This window comes from Malaclemys terrapin, chromosome 3, assembly GCF_027887155.1.
Source record: "Malaclemys terrapin pileata isolate rMalTer1 chromosome 3, rMalTer1.hap1, whole genome shotgun sequence".
Classification (NCBI taxonomy): Eukaryota; Metazoa; Chordata; order Testudines; family Emydidae; genus Malaclemys; species Malaclemys terrapin.
In genome coordinates, this window is record NC_071507.1 from 159864837 (window position 1) to 159883796 (window position 18960).

At 40.5% G+C, this 18960-nt stretch overlaps 1 protein-coding gene across 8 annotated transcripts in view; it reads left to right on the forward strand.

Moving 5' to 3' along the window:
• The window catches only part of KHDRBS2 (KH RNA binding domain containing, signal transduction associated 2), a 650326-nt gene that overhangs the window by 316356 nt on the left and 315010 nt on the right, over positions 1 to 18960 (forward strand). For all 8 annotated transcript variants that reach the window (XR_008444592.1, XR_008444587.1, XR_008444588.1 and 5 more), the window contains one exon: positions 11996 to 12142. Coding sequence is in view for 1 of the 8 variants with exons in the window: in XM_054024593.1 (XP_053880568.1) it covers positions 11996 to 12142 (147 nt within the window). In the remaining 7 variants the exon portion in view is untranslated. The remainder of the gene's footprint in view (positions 1 to 11995; positions 12143 to 18960) is intronic.

The window sequence follows — 18960 nt, forward strand, 5'->3', positions numbered from 1 at the left end:
AGAAATGAAACAACAGGAGGCAGTTTCTCTGCTCACAACCTCCAAGCCTCATGCTTGGCTAGGGCTATGTGTGTAGCTTCCTTCTGTTTGTGTGCTTCTCCCAGCTTGCCTCCTCATACCTACACCCCCGCTTCCCCAAAACAATACCAGAGAAGCCCCTGAATGACCTTTGTTTTGGTTTGGAGCCATTATTATTTCATAAATCAGCTAAACTGTATCTGTTATCTTAAATCAGTGGTGGGCAAACTTTTTGGCTTGAGGGCCACATCGGGGTTGCAAAACTGTATGGAGGGCCAGATAGGAAAGGCTGTGCCTCCCCAAACAGCCTGGCCGCTGCCCCCTATCCGACCCCCTCCCACTTCCCGTCCCCTGACTGCCCCCCTCAGAACCCATGACCCATCCAACCCCCCCCCATTCCTTGTCCCCTGACCACCCCTTCCCGAGACCCCCCCACCCTAACTACCCCCCTAGGATCTCACCCCCTATCCAACACCACCTTCTCCCTGTCCCTTGAGTGTCCCAACCCCTATCCACACCCCCAACCCCTGATAGGCCCCCTGGGACTCCCACACCTATCCAATCCCCCCCGTTCCCCGTCCCCTGACCGCCCCCCCCAGAACCTCCACCCTATCCAACCTCCCCCTGCTCCCCATTCCCCTGTCTGCCCCCTGGGATCTCCTGCTCCTTATCCAACCTCCTGGCCCCAACCCCCTTACCATGCCGCTCAGAGCGGCCTGTCTCGCAGCTGCTCTGCCCAGCTGGAGACAGCCACGCCACCCAGAGCCCTGCCCGCATGGCAGCGTGGCTGCGGGGGATGAGGAACAGTGGGGGAGGGGCTGGGGGTAGCCTCCCTGGCCAGGAGCTCATGGGCCGGGCAGGACAGTCCTGCGGGCAGGATGTGGCTCGCAGGCTGTAATTTGCCCACCTCTGTCTTAAATGAAGGATGGCAGTTACACCCACCAGCTTCAACAAGATTTAACTCAACTTATAACAATATTAAAGGTTTCTTTAGGGAAAAAAACATTCTGTAGTGCTAGATATTCCAACAGGTTTACACCACTGAGTCTCCAGCAAGCTGGATGCACTTTGTGTAGAGTAATGTGGTTCTCTGGATTCAATTTTTAGAATGGATTGTTTCAAACTTTCCAGTTTCCTGAGCTGAAAATACTGACTGTCTTAGACGGTCAACTATTTTTATTTTAATGCTTAAATAGTTGTAATTAACCAGCAAGTGAGACAAATTAGGAAAGGTGTCTCTTTCTTTGTTGCTCCTTCAGAGCAATGATCTCTTCCTTTAAACAGAGGCTTCTAATATCAAAATTCAGCCTTTTTTCAATGAGTACAAGAAGTTTGGTGTTTAATGATTCCTCATCTATTTTCATGAGCCCTGGACCTTCATAAGTCTATTATACTTTGTGTACGTGATGGGTATATGAGGTCCTTTGAGGTGAGGTCCCCTGCTGGAGGTCTTGCAGTCCTACTACACCCCACCCCAGGAAAGGAGCAGTGAACGTGGGTCCTGCAGGCCTGCTCGGAAAGTCTGCAGGGAAGCACCCAATCACAGCACAGCAGACTCAGATAACAGAAGCTGCAGGGCCTGAGCAGCTTGGTTCTTGGCTGGGGTCAGAGGGGTAGGAAAGGGTGTACCACTCTGGCCAAAGGGAGCTTGATGGGCTGCATTAGCTAAACCTAAACTACAGGAGGACGTGAGAACTCTAGCCATCAGGTACTGGACAAAGGTGAAGAGAACCAGAGAAGGTAGTAGTCATCAAATAAAGGAAGCAACTCGTGGCTGCTATTTGTAGGGTCCCTGGGTTGGGAGTAGTGGGTGGGTCTGTGTCGTCCCCACCCCCAGGGGAAGTAGACTAAGCCCCAGGAAGGGGATATGGCTTGTTTCGAAGGCCAAGCAAAGGACTGGAATGCAAAGGGCTTACGGATGGTGCTGAAGACCCAATAAGGGCAGATAGACTGTCTGAACTATTGGTTACCACCCTTCTACCCCCCCAAAAGGGGACTGGATTTGAGAGATGATCTGGCTGGAGAGCTAGAGCAGTGAGAACCATTCAGGACAAAGTGTCTCGAAGGAGAAAGCACTGCCCCCAGGGCAATAACAGGGCAGGGAAGGACTTAGAGTTAGCCCAGAAGAGGCTGAGAACTGAGCCCAGTGCCAGGGCCGAAGACACTAACAAGGGCACAACAATAGTCCTTGATGAACCTTTGTTACCCTGGAAGAGGTTCATCCATTCATCTGTTAACTGTGTGACTTAGTCAGAGGGCTGAGCCACTGAAGACCCACCTGATGAGGTGGATAACCTAAAGAGAGGTGCCAGGAGAAAAAGCAGATTGCAGCACCACACCCAGCCAGCAGAAGGCACTTGAGAGAGGTGAGTGCACCCCATCACAGTTAAATAAAAAGATTACTGAAAGTCTAGTATTGAATATTAAGGATATCATCCCCGATTGATCTCCTAGAAGACTAAAATCTGATTCAACAAATGGAGTAGAATTAATAATTTTCTGTAAATAATGTCTCAGATGTATCTTTATGTGCTTTCTAAGCCCTTCCTGTGTGCTGGAGGGCTGATTCAGCAAAACACTTAGACCCAGATCCACAAAAGGAATTTGCCACCTAACTTCCAAATGTAGGTGCCTCAGAACTACTGCTCAGATGCCACCTAACTCTAGAGATGGCTCAAATCCCTTAGCTCCTAAACTTTTGCTGTACAAGTTCTCTAGGCGCTTAAGTTTCTACTGCTGGGCATGCTTGCAAAGCTTCAGTGTAGGCATCCAGGTGCCTAAATCATGCATGAACCCCAGCAGGGTCCTCCAGCCAGGTGCAAATAGGCTTTGCCTTACCCCACTCACCTTTGGGTGCCAGTCTGGTGATTGCCCTATCTGTTAGACTCTGAGAGATTCTGATGTGGGTCGCTCTCATTCTCCTGTCAAAGGTGTGTATAAATAATTATATTTGCATTGGGCCAGAGAGACTCTCTAGTCCAGTAGTTAGGGTATGCACTTGAGAGACAGAAACCCCTGTTCAAATTCCATATCTTCATCAGCCAGAGAAAGGAATCAAACTGGGGTCTCACTTATCCTGGGGGAGTTCCCTAACCACTGGGCTAAAGATTGTAATGGAGGCCTCCCTCATTGACCATTGAGGAGTTAAGTGTTAACTGTTGCCATTCTTACAAGAAATAGCTCAGGCACATAACTCCAGGACAGGGTTCACAGTTGTGTATCCAAAGCAGAGGTGCCTTCTTGCAGTCCAGAGTTATGTGCCTAACTCTGAGAGGGGCAGGCCTTAGAGAACACTTTTCTTGGCATCTGCTGTTGGCTGGTTTATGTGGTTCCCTGCCTAGCATGCTCAGATGCCTCTCTCACTCTAGGCTTTGTATAGTGAACATAGCTGCCTAACTCAGGTTTTATAGATTCCACTGAGTGGCTAGGCACCAGGGCCGGCTCCAGGCACCAGCTTGTCAAGCAGGTGCTTGGGGCAGCCACTCCGGAGAGGGGCCGCATGTCCAGCTATTTGGCGGCAATTCGGCGGACGGTCCCTCACTCCAGATGGGAGCGAAGGACCTCCCGCCGAATTGCTGCCGCAGATCGCGATAGCGGCTTTTTTTTTTTTTTTTTTTTTTTTGGCTGCTTGGGGCGGCCTATAAGTTAGGTGCTGCAAAGCGTAGTGTTGCAACACCTAAATCCCTTTGATTTGGGCCTTAGACCCTTATTCAGGAGAGCATCCTTAAAAAGGAGGGGTGGCTAAGCATTCACTTAATTTTAAGAGCATGTTTAAATCTTTCTCCATATTTAGGCATGTGGATAATTGCTTTCCTGAATCAGAACCTCAAGCTGGTTAAGTCTGTAGTTAAGCATGAGCTTAATCAACTTGCTGAATTGGGCTCTGGGAGCATAATCCACCCAATTGGAGCAGGGATCATGCTGCTTATGCATTTGCCCTTGTGCATAGGGAAGCCTGGACGGGAACTGTTCCTTCTGCAATTCCCTCAGAAGTGGTGCAGCTTCCACACTGTTTGCAATGCATGACTGTGGTTTAATGCCGCAGGTCTTCCCTTTTTAAAATATGGGACTGCTGTACATTACACCTTGGAACATATCTCACCTTTTGGCAACAAAAAGTTCACAGAGGGCATCCATTCCGACCTGTGAATGAGAGTTTCAAAATGTTTTCTTTCAGGTAAGTCAACATACTTCTAGTCATGATGCCCATTGTTAATCTCATACAATTTCTGGATATGGGAATATAGTAAAACCTGAGTGTTGCATGTTCACAATTCCTTCTGGAAAGAATTGTATCATTTTCATAGTACCAGTAGTTTATAGAGAGGAATTATGGATATTGGAATATTGATAAGGTCTATTTACATTTTTCTTTGGATGTTTTAAATGCCAAACGTAAATTGTGTGTTGTGATTACTTCAACATATGCATTTTGCAAAAGTTGTTTTGTATTTCAAGTAATTCAGATCTATTGTTTTTGGGTAGTATGTACTGATTCTTAAAGAAGACAAATTATAGTTATTGTGACCCACAAACCCCTCAGTACCAACTGGTAAGGGGGTTGAAGAATATCCTTATTCTGGTATTTACATTCTGGTACATCAATGAATCTTATGTGAGGTCTTAAATGAAAGCCAAGGTTACACTGCTCATTAATATTGTTGGAAAATATATGTATAGCTACTACGTAAGGAGTTATGTGTGTGTTTGTGTGTATACATATACATAGATAGATATAGATAAAATACTGAAAATATGCTCCTGGATTCTGTTTCTCCACCTCTGCTGTGATACAGGTTTCCTGTCAGACAAAAGACACTTGTATCTGGCTCTGTCAGTATGTAAATTAAGCACTGTACGCTAACACATTTGGGACACATTTACATATGAAGTCAACAGATATGAAGCCAACAATGAAGTGCACACAGCAGGGGCAGAGAACCTTATCTTGCAAAAATCTTCAAAGGCTTTCTGGACTATATTTGGGGAACTGAGAAGACGTCCTGTCATCTTGCACCTAGGAAGTAAACAGGCAGTGTATTTATGTGTATGAAAATGAATCTGAACCAGCCTTGGTGAAATAAAACTTCTTTAGACAAGAGGTTAATCTATAAAATGTAGTCTGGAGAAGGAGTATTATGACTTTGTTTTATATGTTACCTTTTTTGTTTCAATTATCTTTATTCATTATTTCTTGAGTCTTGAATCTTTGATAATAGACTTATTCTGGTTTTCCCTCTAAATATATCTGTGTTGTGGTATTAAGCAAGAAACCAACTTGTATGATTGAACTGGGATGGATGTATTCACTGTTCCTTTGGGACAGCAGACCTGGTATTTCTGTGACTGTTCAGTGGATAAGAGGCTGAACACGATAGGGGAACACTTCAAAGGGGTTTGGGATCTGGGGTACACCTATTGTTAACTTGAAAGGCAAAGTAAGGGCAGACATAGCCTAGAGGAGAGTGCATGGGTGGCTAACAGGCTGGTGGTGTCAGTGAGCTGCCACCCAGTTAAGCACATGTAAGTCTTCTTCATGCTGGAGGCAGGGGGTAACAAGATGACTCAGTCCTGAGTACTCAAGAGCCATCACAATTACGTTTGACAACAATAAAAGATTATTATTATTTTTTTAATCTACAGGGTCTCCTAATATGTCTAATGTAGAATGCTGTCTGCTTATTACTACTGATTTTCAAGATGAATTCTCATCATAAATAATTGGCAATTTCATCAATTGCTTTAGGACTGTTATCTAGCTTATTAGCAGTAACTTCTAGCCTTCTATGGCACAGTTTGTGGTCCTAATGAAGCAGGAGCAGGGCTGGCTCTAGGCACCAGCGTTCCAAGCATGTGCTTTGGGCGGCTCTTTTCAAGGGGCGGCTTTTTTTTTTTTTTTTTGCTTGGGCGGCAAAAAACCTGGAGCCGGTCTTGAGCAGGAGAGTAGCTTTTAAACATCTGAAAAAAGTATTAACAAGTTTGTTAAAGACAAGAGAACTTGTCTATTCTTGATATAAGTAAATATAGCTGGAGAGAGATGGGTACATTTAATACAAGTTTGAAATTAGGTTGCATAGTAATAGATGTGATAATGCTTGAATGATGCTATGGATCAAACTCTTCTTAGAAATGTGATTACAGGTTGCATGATTGGAATATTTGTTCTGTGAGGAAAATGCCTATTCTCCCAGAAATTTGCTTTAATTAAGCTACCTCATCCATTGTTTTTCTGACAAATTTTCATAGAAACTTAAACACTTGAAGTCACCGTCAGTCTTTCAATTTTGTGTTTATATATATTTCAGTATTTCTGGAAAAATAATATATTCCATTTGTTACCACATAATGCTATAATTACTACATTTGAAGGTATGGTACTACAAGCAAAACACTTTTTCACAATTTATACTTACTACAATTAAATAATATTTTAATATATTTGTATTGACTATTTAAACAATATGTGGTCTGATTCAAAGCCAGTTGAAGTCAATGTGAATTTAGTGGTCAGATTCTAAGAGAAGTAGAACAAATTGTTAACATGTTCCTAACATTTAATGTTACCTGAATCTGTGCTAGTGAAAGCATAAGTTAGTTCTTTTTAACTCTCTAGTCTAGCACCCTTAACTTTCCAAAGAAGGACACTTACGTATATTGTTGTGGGGTTTTTTTAATAATTTAATTTCTTAAATTTGTCCTTTCATAGCTTTTCATAGATTATTGTTCGTTTCTGTTTTGGGCTGGTGAATGATATGAATGTGGAGATAACAATTAACTCTGGACCTTGCATTCTGTATTGTCTCGTAATCACTTTGCCTTCATTGTAGACCAAATGAACCAGCATACATTCCGTAATGGGAAGTTTGTCTTTCTTTTTTTTTTTTTGGTATTATGGGCCTCATTTGCACCAATAAAATGTGAGATGATTTCACATGCAAAATTAGTAGATCCATGATTTTTAATGTCTGGAATGTCTCTTCCCTTGCCACATGTTATTTTTCCTGTAGGGAGCGATGGGCTGCAGAGTGAGCATATGACACCCCAATCATAGGGCAGTCAAGGCCCTAATTCAAACTCTTCTCCAGCCAGGCCATGGAGCCGTGACTCATGGGCCATGGGCCCTACTGGGCCACCTGGCTGGTAAGTGCCTGACCGGGTCCCACAGCATCTGCTGGTGTTGGGGCAGCAAGCAGAGCATGCTCCCTCCCACCCCGAGTAGGCCCCGGAGCCCCCACCCTGGCCTCATGTCCTCCCCACCCACCGTCCTTGGGTCCAGACCCTGGAGAGCTCTCCAGTCTTTCTCCACCCCAACCTGTCTGGCTCTACTCACCCGCTTCTGCCACATCCCGGTAGGGGTGCCATTTAGGAAGGTGGTGGGGAGGCACCTGCCCCCTCCCTGAGTTTTGTACCACCTGCAGAGAGTGACCACCCATGCTCACCCATTGCTCGCTCCTCTTTCCTCTCCCCTCACTGACCAGGAGTTGCCCCCTCCCGATACCAAAATCTGAAATGGTGGCCTTGCATCGCGGCCTTCCCCTACCTCCCCAGGGCTGTTCTTTGCAGTCAACTTGGTCCCTCCTGCTAGCTGGAGCCTCCTTCCTGCCCCTTTGCTATTCTGGCATGCCCCACTAGCTGGCTCATAGTCAATAGCTTCATCACCTTGCTCCGAGCCCCAAAGTACACACCCTATTTTGCGGCCCAGATCCCAGCCCATACCCATTCCTCTTTCCCCCTCCCCCTCTCCCTCCCCACCCCCACCCATCTCTGTGACTTGGCTCAATTGTGGGAAACAGAGAAATGTTTGTGGGGGATGAGCAGCGACACCAGGTGGCTCAGGCCAGCCCTGCATGTCCCGTTTTCAGTTTAGGGAAATATGGTCACCCTAGTTATGGCTCCCTGGTTCCCTACTTCAGCCTAATTTAGCCTAGGCTGCATTAACTTGCACCAATTTTCTAGCCTGCATGAGATCATATGTTAGCTGGCAAGTGCAGCACACATCAGCCACTCTCCCTCCCACCCCTGATTGAACCTGGTTTTAAAAGGGGAAAATGTTTCAACATTTTTTGTGAACATTTTTTCATCACACATTTTCCAATTTTGAACACTTTCAACTAGTTTTATAAATTCCTTTGGGACTTGATGAAACTCCAAAATGTTGAAATTTCCATGGTGCATGTAAGGTCCCTATCACATTACTCCTATGCTCTACGTTTGTTCCATATCTGAAGTTTCTCGCTACAGAATCCCTCTGAATCTTATTTGTCTCCACATGACAAACTTCAGGCAGAAAGAGGCTTTAAAAAAAAAAAAAAAAAAAGTTGGAGTAGGATTGGTATTCGGTTTAGTTAATATTACTTACTGTAGCAATTGTATAGTCCTTTTCATCTTCAAAGCACTTTGCAAGTCATTAATTAGATAATGTTTTTAACCTTAACTGTGGAGTGGCTTCTGCAGCACCATAAATTGAAGCCAGAAAAGATTCAAATTGGAAATAAGGTGCAAATTCCTAGCAGTGAAAGTAATTAATCATTGCAAGAGCTTACCAAGGGAAATGATAGTCATTGTCACTTGAAGTCTTTAAATTGACATTGGACACCTTTTCAAAAGATAACTTGTGACTGAACTAGAGTTTATTATGCTCAACAGCATACATTTAAATAGTGAAGAATAATTCCCTCCACTACAGTAATTCCTGGGTGAAATACTATGGTCTATATCATGAAGGCTATCAGACAAGTTTATCTTAGTGGTTCCTTACAGCCTTAAAATCTATAATCTTAATGAATTTTTTGGGCTGGAAATTTCCTTACTCTATTTAAAAGTAAAAATAGTAGTACTAGTTTTCATGCTTGCTGAATTAAAAACTGGGAAAATGGATTTTTCTTGTCTTTAGTGAGACTTGGTGAACACTTTAGTGTATTGCATCAGTTTTGAGACCTATGCTGTATGAGCGTGACTTCCATGAAGTATCAAAAGTGTAGGGGGTATCATCATCTGTGATTATAAGATCATTTCCAGCAGAAGCAGAATCATATCTGAGACCTCAAAGAAGTTAAAAACTTTACCAAAATAGCATGCAGAGCTTGTAACTGCTGCATGTTTATACATTTAAAGTAATGATCCCATTGCCATTTAATGTGAGGCTTATGGTAGTTAGTGTCTCTTGGCATACTACTTGATGAAGTTATAAACTTCAGGCAGAAAGAAGACTTTACAAAGTGTCAGGAAATATTTTGCCCAGTTCAGAGTTCCTAGGCCTTCAGTGTAATCTACCAAATATGTCTCTAGTTGACTCTTTGCATTACCCCATGTGCAATATTCAGAAAAGCAGACACTATGAAAGTGGGAAGTCAAACCTGACAGCTATATATTACGGCGACTATGGGGAGAAAAAAGTACCTCCAATCGAAACTTTGCGGTTAATAATTTGCCATTAATTGTTTAGTGTGATCCATTTTAAACACATTTTGAAGCTAAGTACATACTCTAGATCTTTAAGTTCATACATGATTAGACAGACCTAGCAAAAAATATTCAACAACCTCTGTCCCAGCTGGGCTTTGTGATGCTGCTGTTCTTGGCATCTCTTATGTCGTATGTATGGATATGCGAAATCCTGAATCACTTAGTCTTGAGCAATGAATTTGGAAGCAAGGTTGCCGTTGTGCTCGCAGAAGTTGTGATTTCTTAATCTGCCATGTTTTTCCCTGAGCTGTATGTCTTCCTCTCCTTTTATTTCTCCTCCCATGGCCAAAGAAGTATAATCTTCTGCCATGCATCCCTGATGTGGGATTGGATGTGCATTTGAAAATTCAGCCACTTCCCCTCTCCCCAAACCCAGGAAACTGGCCTGCATGCCCCTGCAAGAAATATTGATGATGATACCACTGGAGGAGATGCACAGCACTATCTTCTCCCTGATGTTCCTGAGAATTCACTATTGAGAAAAGGCTGCTGCTGGGAGGAGGCTCTCAGCCTGGCAGTGAGTTTTGAATTTATGGGAAGGAGTCTGAAATAAAGAGTTCAAATAGATTTTTTTTTTTTTTTAGTTTATCCCATTGTTTCATCCTTCTCAGCACATAATGTTACCATGCTACAACACATATTAAATTTGCTGAGCAAGGTATGCAACAGTAAATCATTATTAATATATTAGTCCATTCTATTTTTTACCTGTGCAAAGCTATCATAAACTTAGTGATCCAGACACATTTTTCCCCCTTACTTCATTAGAAAACAATCCAGTTCATTTTTAAAACTTCAAAGAGTGTTCGTAACTTTCCCTAAAAGAGTCTGGGAACTTAATTTTTGTGTTTCTCTTTGTTGTGAATCAAAGAGAAATAGGACTGAAATTAGCAACAATTACTGCATTGTTTCATAATGTTTTGTTATAGCAACATCTAATTCTGTTGAAATGCTTCATATGTAATTATTCCAATGGGTGAAATTCATTGTAACTTCTCGTAACAGGTTGTCTCATATACTCTCCATGACTGTACTTTTTCATGGGATCTCACTGGTAAAGTTGTAATGTCATTGACACTAAAATTCTGATATAGTGTGAGAGAATTTCTATCACATAATGGACTCTCACATATCTTTCGGTAAGACTTTGTTCACTTTTAATAATATTCAAATAAAGAAGAGCTTCACCTTAAAAATTAAAACATGCCATATAATCTTCACCTACCAAAACACCAGTATGAGAGCAATGGTTGACGACTTGATTTTGTTTTTATTTCTTTAACAGTGATTGAACAAACTCCCTCTACTTCGACTAAATACTACTGAGTTGATATTAATGTTCATGAACTGAGCTTGCAGATCTATGCTCAGGCTTCAAAGACAAAAGTTTTGCAGTGTGATTTCTAAAACATACATGTCAATATTAACATTTTAAATCAAGTGAAGCACACTTTCCTCAGCCCATGTGCTACCATGACTTAATGTGTGACTTTGGGGAAATTACTTAATTTCTCTTTCTATCATTGTTTCCCCATCTGTAAAAGGGGATGTAATTGTCTAGCACAGAGGTAGTAGGATTTTGTCTAAAAATATATTTAAAAGTTGAGCTTTCAACCTTAACCCTTAATTTTCTTTCTTCTGAGTCCCTGCTTTCACAACTTTAATACTGCTTATCAGAAGATTTGTTTAGAGTGCATTATGTATAGTAGTGACAAAGTTGTCCATTATGTTGTCATAATAAGCGGTAACCTTACCACAAATTTCCCATTAATTTGCATATTTTCAGTGAATTATATATCGTGTATTGTAGAGATATTTGCTCTTGTATTACACTCTCTAGCTAAGGACCTCAAAGCACTTCGCAAACATTACTGAATTATGCCTCATGACACTGCTCTGATGTAGGAAAGAATTATTATCCCCATGTTACAGATGGAGAAAATGAGGCACAGACAGGTTAAGCGACTTGCCCAGAGCTACACAGGATGTCTATGGGAGAGCTGGGAACTAAACCCTAATCTCCTGACTTCAACTCTAGAGCTTTAACAATTTAAGCATCCTTCTCCTGAATAATACCATGCAATTTTCAGAAAAGTTATAGCACTGTTTTGATGAGAACTCAGTAAATTACTCAAATCTCCATATCTTAAAATATTCTGGGCCATAGTAAAAGTATGTGTGTCTGAAAAGCCTTTCTACAGTGAAGGTTCACACAGCTTGTCTGTCTCCCTAATGCAGCTTCTGCATTAGAGTTAATGATATTTCAATATTTCTGAAGTATTTAGCATTTTTCACTGTACTGATTACAATCTGTTGTAGATGATAATTATGCTGCTTTTATCACTCAAACACTCAAGTGATTTTTAAATCTTCAAGTGGCTCATGCCAGATTTTTATTTCTCAAAGGGTTTGAAAGTCTGCTTAGATTATGCCCTTCTGTCACATTAGCTGTAAATGCTAAATCAATGCAAAATGAATAGATTCTTATTTCTAAAAATAACCTTTTTCACAGGAAGAAGAACTAAGGAAAAGTGGGGAAGCCAAATATTCACACTTGAGCGACGAGCTTCATGTTCTAATTGAAGTGTTTGCTCCACCTGGGGAAGCTTATTCACGTATGAGTCATGCCTTGGAAGAGATTAAAAAATTCCTTGTTCCAGTAAGTGGCTCATAACATTTTTTTTCTAATTGTCTCTAGTTCTGCTACATTGAACTCACTCATTCTTTAAAATCCTACCTGGTTCAGGAAACAATTTGATCTGCAGAAGATTCATCTTATGCCCAACAATACATTAATTGTTCCTTAAGTATCTTCTGCGTGGGATTTTTTTATGATCATAAGTCATGGACATCAGTGTAGAAATATGCTTCTAAGATCCTTGAGTACTGTATATTTGTACTGGCACTGTTCGCATGTGCTACATTTTATATAAATATCTTTCTATAAAATATTCTGAATTTACATGCAAAACTAAAAATACAATAATAACATCTTATTCGGCAGAGTTTACACTAATAATTCTGATCAGTTCCAATATTACTGCAATTCAGAAGACTAATCCTGACTCAGGCTTGAATTTCAAAAAACATCACTATTCAGGAAAGCACTTCAGTATGTGTTTAAGTGCTTTCTGAAATGGGGGCCTGAAACTCAGGAATACTAGGTAGTGGGAGAAATAAGAGATGGAGGAAACTCCCTTTCATTTATATTTGTATTATATAGAACACTTCAGCTAACCCAAACTCCTTGTAATCTGAACCATAATTATGTTCCATTTTGCCTATTAATTTCTTTGCAAATTCCTTCAACTATTTGAAATTTCAGTTGTCCAAATTTATTCACTGTACCCCATGACATTTTGATCTTCAAGGTTTTACTTTATATATAATCTGCATTAATGATGACTTTGCAACAGTGTTTGTGGCATGAGCTACATACCAAAAAAAGCTGTGGTTTTGTCTAGTCTGATCTGCGGACATAGATACCGTTGAATACAATGAATACAGAATAAGAGTTGATTCAAATTTTTCAATAAACAAAAAAAGCAATAAAAATGTATACTAATTCAAAGGTCTGTCTTCCAACAAGAATGCAACAATGCATTTACTATACTTTGTACCCATATAATACACATCAAAATAAAAAAAAACATTCAAATACTCAAATTGATTATAGCATAGGCTAATCATTTAGAGGCTTTCTTTTCTTGATTCCTTTTTGTTTGTTTGTTTTGTTTTAAATTGTTCTTTTTTGGATACAGTATTTAAAAACTTATATTTTACAACCACTGAACATGGTGGGTTCTTTTAAATGATTAACTTGAAAATGGCTACATGCAAACTGTGAGATATTTTGCTTTAAATAATCAAAATTCACGCTAAGTGTGACAACAAAATATACCATGCTTGAAACAGGCCATTAAGTTGTCACTTTTCATCCCACTACTATATTTCCAGTTTGTAAATATAAATGATGAAATCAATTGATCTTTTAAATGCTCTTATACTGGAAGAAATTAATGAGAATTGAAAACAGTTTACGAACATAAATTTTGTTTCCAGATTGATCATGCAATAAAAGGGACAGAATAAGAATATAAGTATGGCCATACTGGGTCAGACCAATGGTCCATCTAGCCCAGTATCCTGTCTTCTGACAGTAGCTAGCTCTAGTTGCTTCAGATGGAATGAACAGAACAGAGCATTGTTTGATCCATCCCCTATTGTCCAGTCCCATCTTCTGGTAGTCATCAGTTAAGGGAGACTCAAAGCAGGGGGTTGTGTCCCTGACCATCTTGGCTAATAGCCATTAATGGACCTGTCCTCCATAAACTTATTTAATTTTTTTAACACAGTTGTACTTTTGGCCTTTACAACATCCCCTGGCAATGAGTTCCACAGGTTGACTGTATGTTGTGTGAAGAAGTGTTAATTTTAAACCTGTTGCCTATCAACTTCATTGGGTGACCCTTGGTTCTTGTGATTATGTGAAGGGGTAAATAACACTTTCTTGACACCACTCAAGGTTTTATAGACCTCTATCATATCTGCCCCTAGTCATCTCTTTTCTAAACTGAACAGTTCCAGTCTTTTTTAATCTCGTCTCATATGGAAGCTGTTCCATACCCTTAATCACTTTTGTTGCCTTTCTCTGTCTTTTCCGAGTCTAATGCATCTTTTTTTGAGATGGGATGACCAGAACTGCATGCAATATTCAAGGTATGAGTGTACTATGGATTTACATAGTACCATTATATTTTTTGTCTTATTACTTATCCCTTTCCTAATGGTTCCTAACATTCTGTTAGCTTTTTTGACTGCCTCTGCTCATTGAGTGCATGTGTTCAGAGAACTGTGCACAGTGACTTCAATATCTTTCTTGAGTGGTAACAGCTAATTTAGACCCCATCATTTTGTATGTATAGCTGGGATTGTGTTCTCCAATGTGCATTACTTTGCAGTTATCAATGCTGAATTTTGTCTGCCATTTTATTGCCCGGTCACCCAGTTTAGTAAGATCACTGTGTAACTCTTCAGTCAGCTTTGGTCTTAACTATCTTGAGTAACTTTGTATAATCTGCACATTTTGCTAGCTCACTGTTTACCCCTGTTTCCAGATAATTCTATGACGATGTTGAACAGCGGTACAGTACAGTACAGATTGATGGGGAAACCTTGCTATTTACCTCTCCATTCTGAAAACTGAACATTTATTCCTACACTTAGTAACTAGTTAAAAGATAGGACACAAATCCATGAAAAGATGTTCCCTCAAACCCATGACTGCTTACTTTTGCTTAAGGGCTTTTGGTGCAGGACCTTGTCAGTCTGTCTGAGTGCTCTATCTACTGGATCACCCTTGTCCACACACTTGTTGACACTATCAAATAATTTTAATAGATTGGTGAGTCATGATTTCCTTTTGCAAAAACCATGTTGACTCTTCCCCAAGATATCATGTTCATCTGTGTCTGATAATTCTAGTCTTTACTATAGTTTCAACCAATTTGCCTGTTGGCAATTGGGTCATGATAAAATATTGCAGGGCAAATCAATGCAGCAACAAAAAATTGACAATGTACCTTGGAATGACAATTTTGCTGCCGCTAAATTATGTAGATGTGCCAAACTTCAGAGAATGAATTTTTATAGTTAAAATAATTCCTGGTTTGGAAGAGTTTGTAAGTTAGGTGGGGTTGATAGCACTGCCTACTATTAAGGTTTCTTGAAACTTCCTGTTGCAAGACTTTATTTTCAGTTGCTTATAATTTTGCGAAACTAAAACCATTTGGACTGAATTTTTCCATGCTGGGTGTCTGTCTCAGGCTGATTTTGTATGTTTGTATGTTTGTTTGTTTGTAATTTTAACCAAAACAGGCCAACCATTTCTGAGAACAAGGCTCCAGGGCATCATTGAAATGCCTTTATCCATGAGACCGTCCTTTCTCATTCTACAATCTCTTGCCTCATTCATTACACACCTTCCAACTTCTGCAACCAATTAGGCAGGGGTCCTATAGACAATAGCCTCCTCTACCACACAATCCTGATTCATCCCTTAAACATGTCTATTCTGTGCACTGAATGGCTAGGCCTACACGATGAGCAAGGGTCGTGATTTCCAGCTCACGTACATGGATTTATGCTAGCTCCATTACAGCTAGTGAGATTATAAATAGTAGCATAGTTGCAATTAGCACAGTCAGAGGCCACACAGCTTAGCTTTGCTGAGTACAACCTGCCTGAACCCCATGAGTGTGTATTCAGCATGGCTAAATTGTGGTGCTCCTGCTGCTGCCCATGCTACTGTGGGCACACTATTATACAAACTCATGCTGTCATGAAGCTAGCACAGGAATATGTGCCTGAGCTGGGAATCACACCACCAGCTCATAGTATAGACCTAGCCGATGAGACAGATGTACTGTGGAAAAACTAGTATGTGATCTTGTAATTAGAAACAGTATCATAATGCGCAAGCAACCGGAATTCTGGCATTTCCAATTTCAGTGCTTGACTTTGCAACCTTAATGTTTGTTTAACATAATGAGGTTATGTGGGGTGGGGGCAGAGAAAGAGAAATTTACTGTGCAGAAGGGAAATACTAATACTTCCTTAACTGTGGGCCAGATTCTGCAGCCCCAGTGTACGGTGAGTAGTATCTATTCTGTGAGTGGTCTTATTGAGACAATACAAATAAGCAGCAGAGAATCTACTGCAATGAGCCTTATTTAGCTTGCTTATTTTTCTTGTATACACCACTTTCAAAAGTAACTACCATCTTAATCTTAAATTATAGTGATGATTTACACACCTCTATTTCAATCACCCATCCTATGTTCTACCTCCATGCAAATTATCCCTGTCCTAGGAGAACTAAGAGGGTGGTAGAGTAGTGTGGTCAGGATAACATAAAACTTCGGTGAAACTCGGTCTTAAATATTCAGATTCTGCACAACTTAACATTGTGTGCTGCACTTATTTATTTATAAAAAATGTGATGCATTTCTGAGCACTACTAGAAGCTGTATTGGAGGAGATATAAAAAACAGATTTGTCAGAAGGTTTGGAACTTGGTTTACAGTAGCAATAATCACACCAACAAGTAATGACTATACTTTCTCACTTGGTTATTAGTTTTAGCCTTGTCTCTGCTTCCTTTCAGATTTATAATAACCAACAAAGCAATTATTAACTGGTTAGTTACAACCTATGTGCCCAGAAAGATTGCACTAGATAATTTCCTCTTTGTTCCGTGTTTACTGTATATCTTTAATTTAAACTTTAATCAAATGATACTGTGTTTATAAAATATAATTAATTGTGGCAACAAATAGCTATTATTCCATTACAGGATTTAAAGAAGAATCTTACCCATTTATTTATAGTGACTCAGTGACCTGATAAAGAATACAAATGAACTTTCATCTTACTTATGGCATTTTTTTTTTACTTTAAATTTAAGTGAAATATTGTCCTCAGAATGATTGACTGTTTGCATCAGTAACATGGAAAGATGTTTTGGTAATTTATCATAAGCTTTTAATAAGACTTCAGATTTACATATGTGCAGAAAAAAATAGAGAAAGCAAAACAGTACAGACTGGATGTGGGGATAATAGAGAGAGCATTAAAATTATCTATATATTACTTAATTCAAAATTAACAAACAAGTGTGTTTTTCCTTTATTGGCACTTTATTTTCATCTTCAATCTTGTCCAATTATAGTATTAAAACTTTTGCTAGCCAAGATTTCACACCACACTCGAAGACAGAAAATGAGTATTGGTATTGGATATTGCAAAAACAAGTTCCCGTTGAAGTCAACAAGCAGGTGGTGTTTTGGGACTCCATCCAATAGGAATTTTAAATGAATCATTGTACCATAAAGGTTTGCAACCTTCACTAGTTTACTCATTGACAAGGTTTTAAAACTATGGACCTGATTCAAGGACCATATATTACATTTATTTTACAATGAATTGAGGACAGCATACGGCTCTGCAAACCCTCATTTGGGTGTCCTGGTCTGGCCCTATTTAAACCTTGAATAACAGGTAGATAAGGCTTATTTTGCAGTTGATCTCACAGGACCATGTTCTCTCTGCTTTTGCACAGAACTCCCACCTGCCTCCACAAGTCCTCTGTGCAATTACTGAGGGGAGAATATGTTCCATTATGTATTGATTTGTACACTCTGTGATAAGATATAGATATAATGGAAACAGGAGAGGTCAGATGAGCCATGATCAGTTGTGGAACTGACAATTTGAAATATCTGTCTATGTACACCTCATTAACTCTTTGATGTTGGGGGCTCTTTATATGTATCTGTCAGACTGCAAACTCCATTTTTGAATGTGAGGGTTGTTTACCTTCTCTGTCCTTTTACCTCCATATTGGACTGTAATCCCTTGGGATACAGAGTGAACTAGGACTAACAATAATGGATTGTTAACTTAAATGTTCTTCAATAAAACGGAATGGCACTTAACAATAGGTTGACTCCTACCCAGGAGGATTGGTTTATCAGGGGAGAATTCACCTGACAATAAAATCACCTGGAAGGGGTCTGAGCTCACCTGCTGAGGCTAATCAGGAGGTCATATGAGCGAGGAGATTGGAAGGTTATAATAGGGCAGGAGCAGCTCTACACCGTGTTTTTTTTTTTTTTTTTGGCGTGGGGGCGTTTTCACCAGCTCATACTGAGGGAAGCTGCTTCTGGAGCCTGATGGGGCAGAGGGAACCCCTCTTGCCCCAAGGACTCCCAAAGGAAGGGTGAGTTAGAGTGAGGGGCATTGTGTTCAGGATGATGTGTTGTGTTTCTAAAAGGTCTATTAAGTATAAAGGAGTTGAGTCAAAACCCTTTTGCTCAGCCTGTGTCTATTGGCTTCTGCAATCATGTGTCTCTAAAGAAGTAAATTGTAAACCAGGCTCTCACCTTTGTAGGGATTCTGGGGAATGCTTAAGAGCTGCTGGAGAGGTTAGGGGGAGATAGCACTTTGTTACAAGGCCTGGATAACTGGACCACAGGGGTACCCGCTGCCAAAAGTGTGTCAGACATGAGGGCTGCACCTAGAGCCAGGAACTGCTCTGCCCCAACAATTTAAGGGCATGTGGAATTCAGTGTTTGGATCCCTCACAGTAGTCTGGTAGGTTTCTAGCGGGGGAGCTTGACCAGATCAGTGACAGGGACCAGTACTTCAGTATTGAAATGTGACTAGTATAACTGGGCTTTTAGGTGCCTGGTGAAAACATGCACGCAGTTTTAAGCTAACAGCCAAATTCAGGGTTGACATAAATGGTGGTATAAGGTATCCATCCATAAATGGGTATAAATCACACACTGGGGGGCCTGAAGGTCTCTGATACAACCTCTTGTGTTTGCTTCTACTTCTACAGACTTGCCCTGCACCAGGTAAGTTACACTTACATACATACAACTTAACTTCACTACCATTTATGTCATCTGTGAA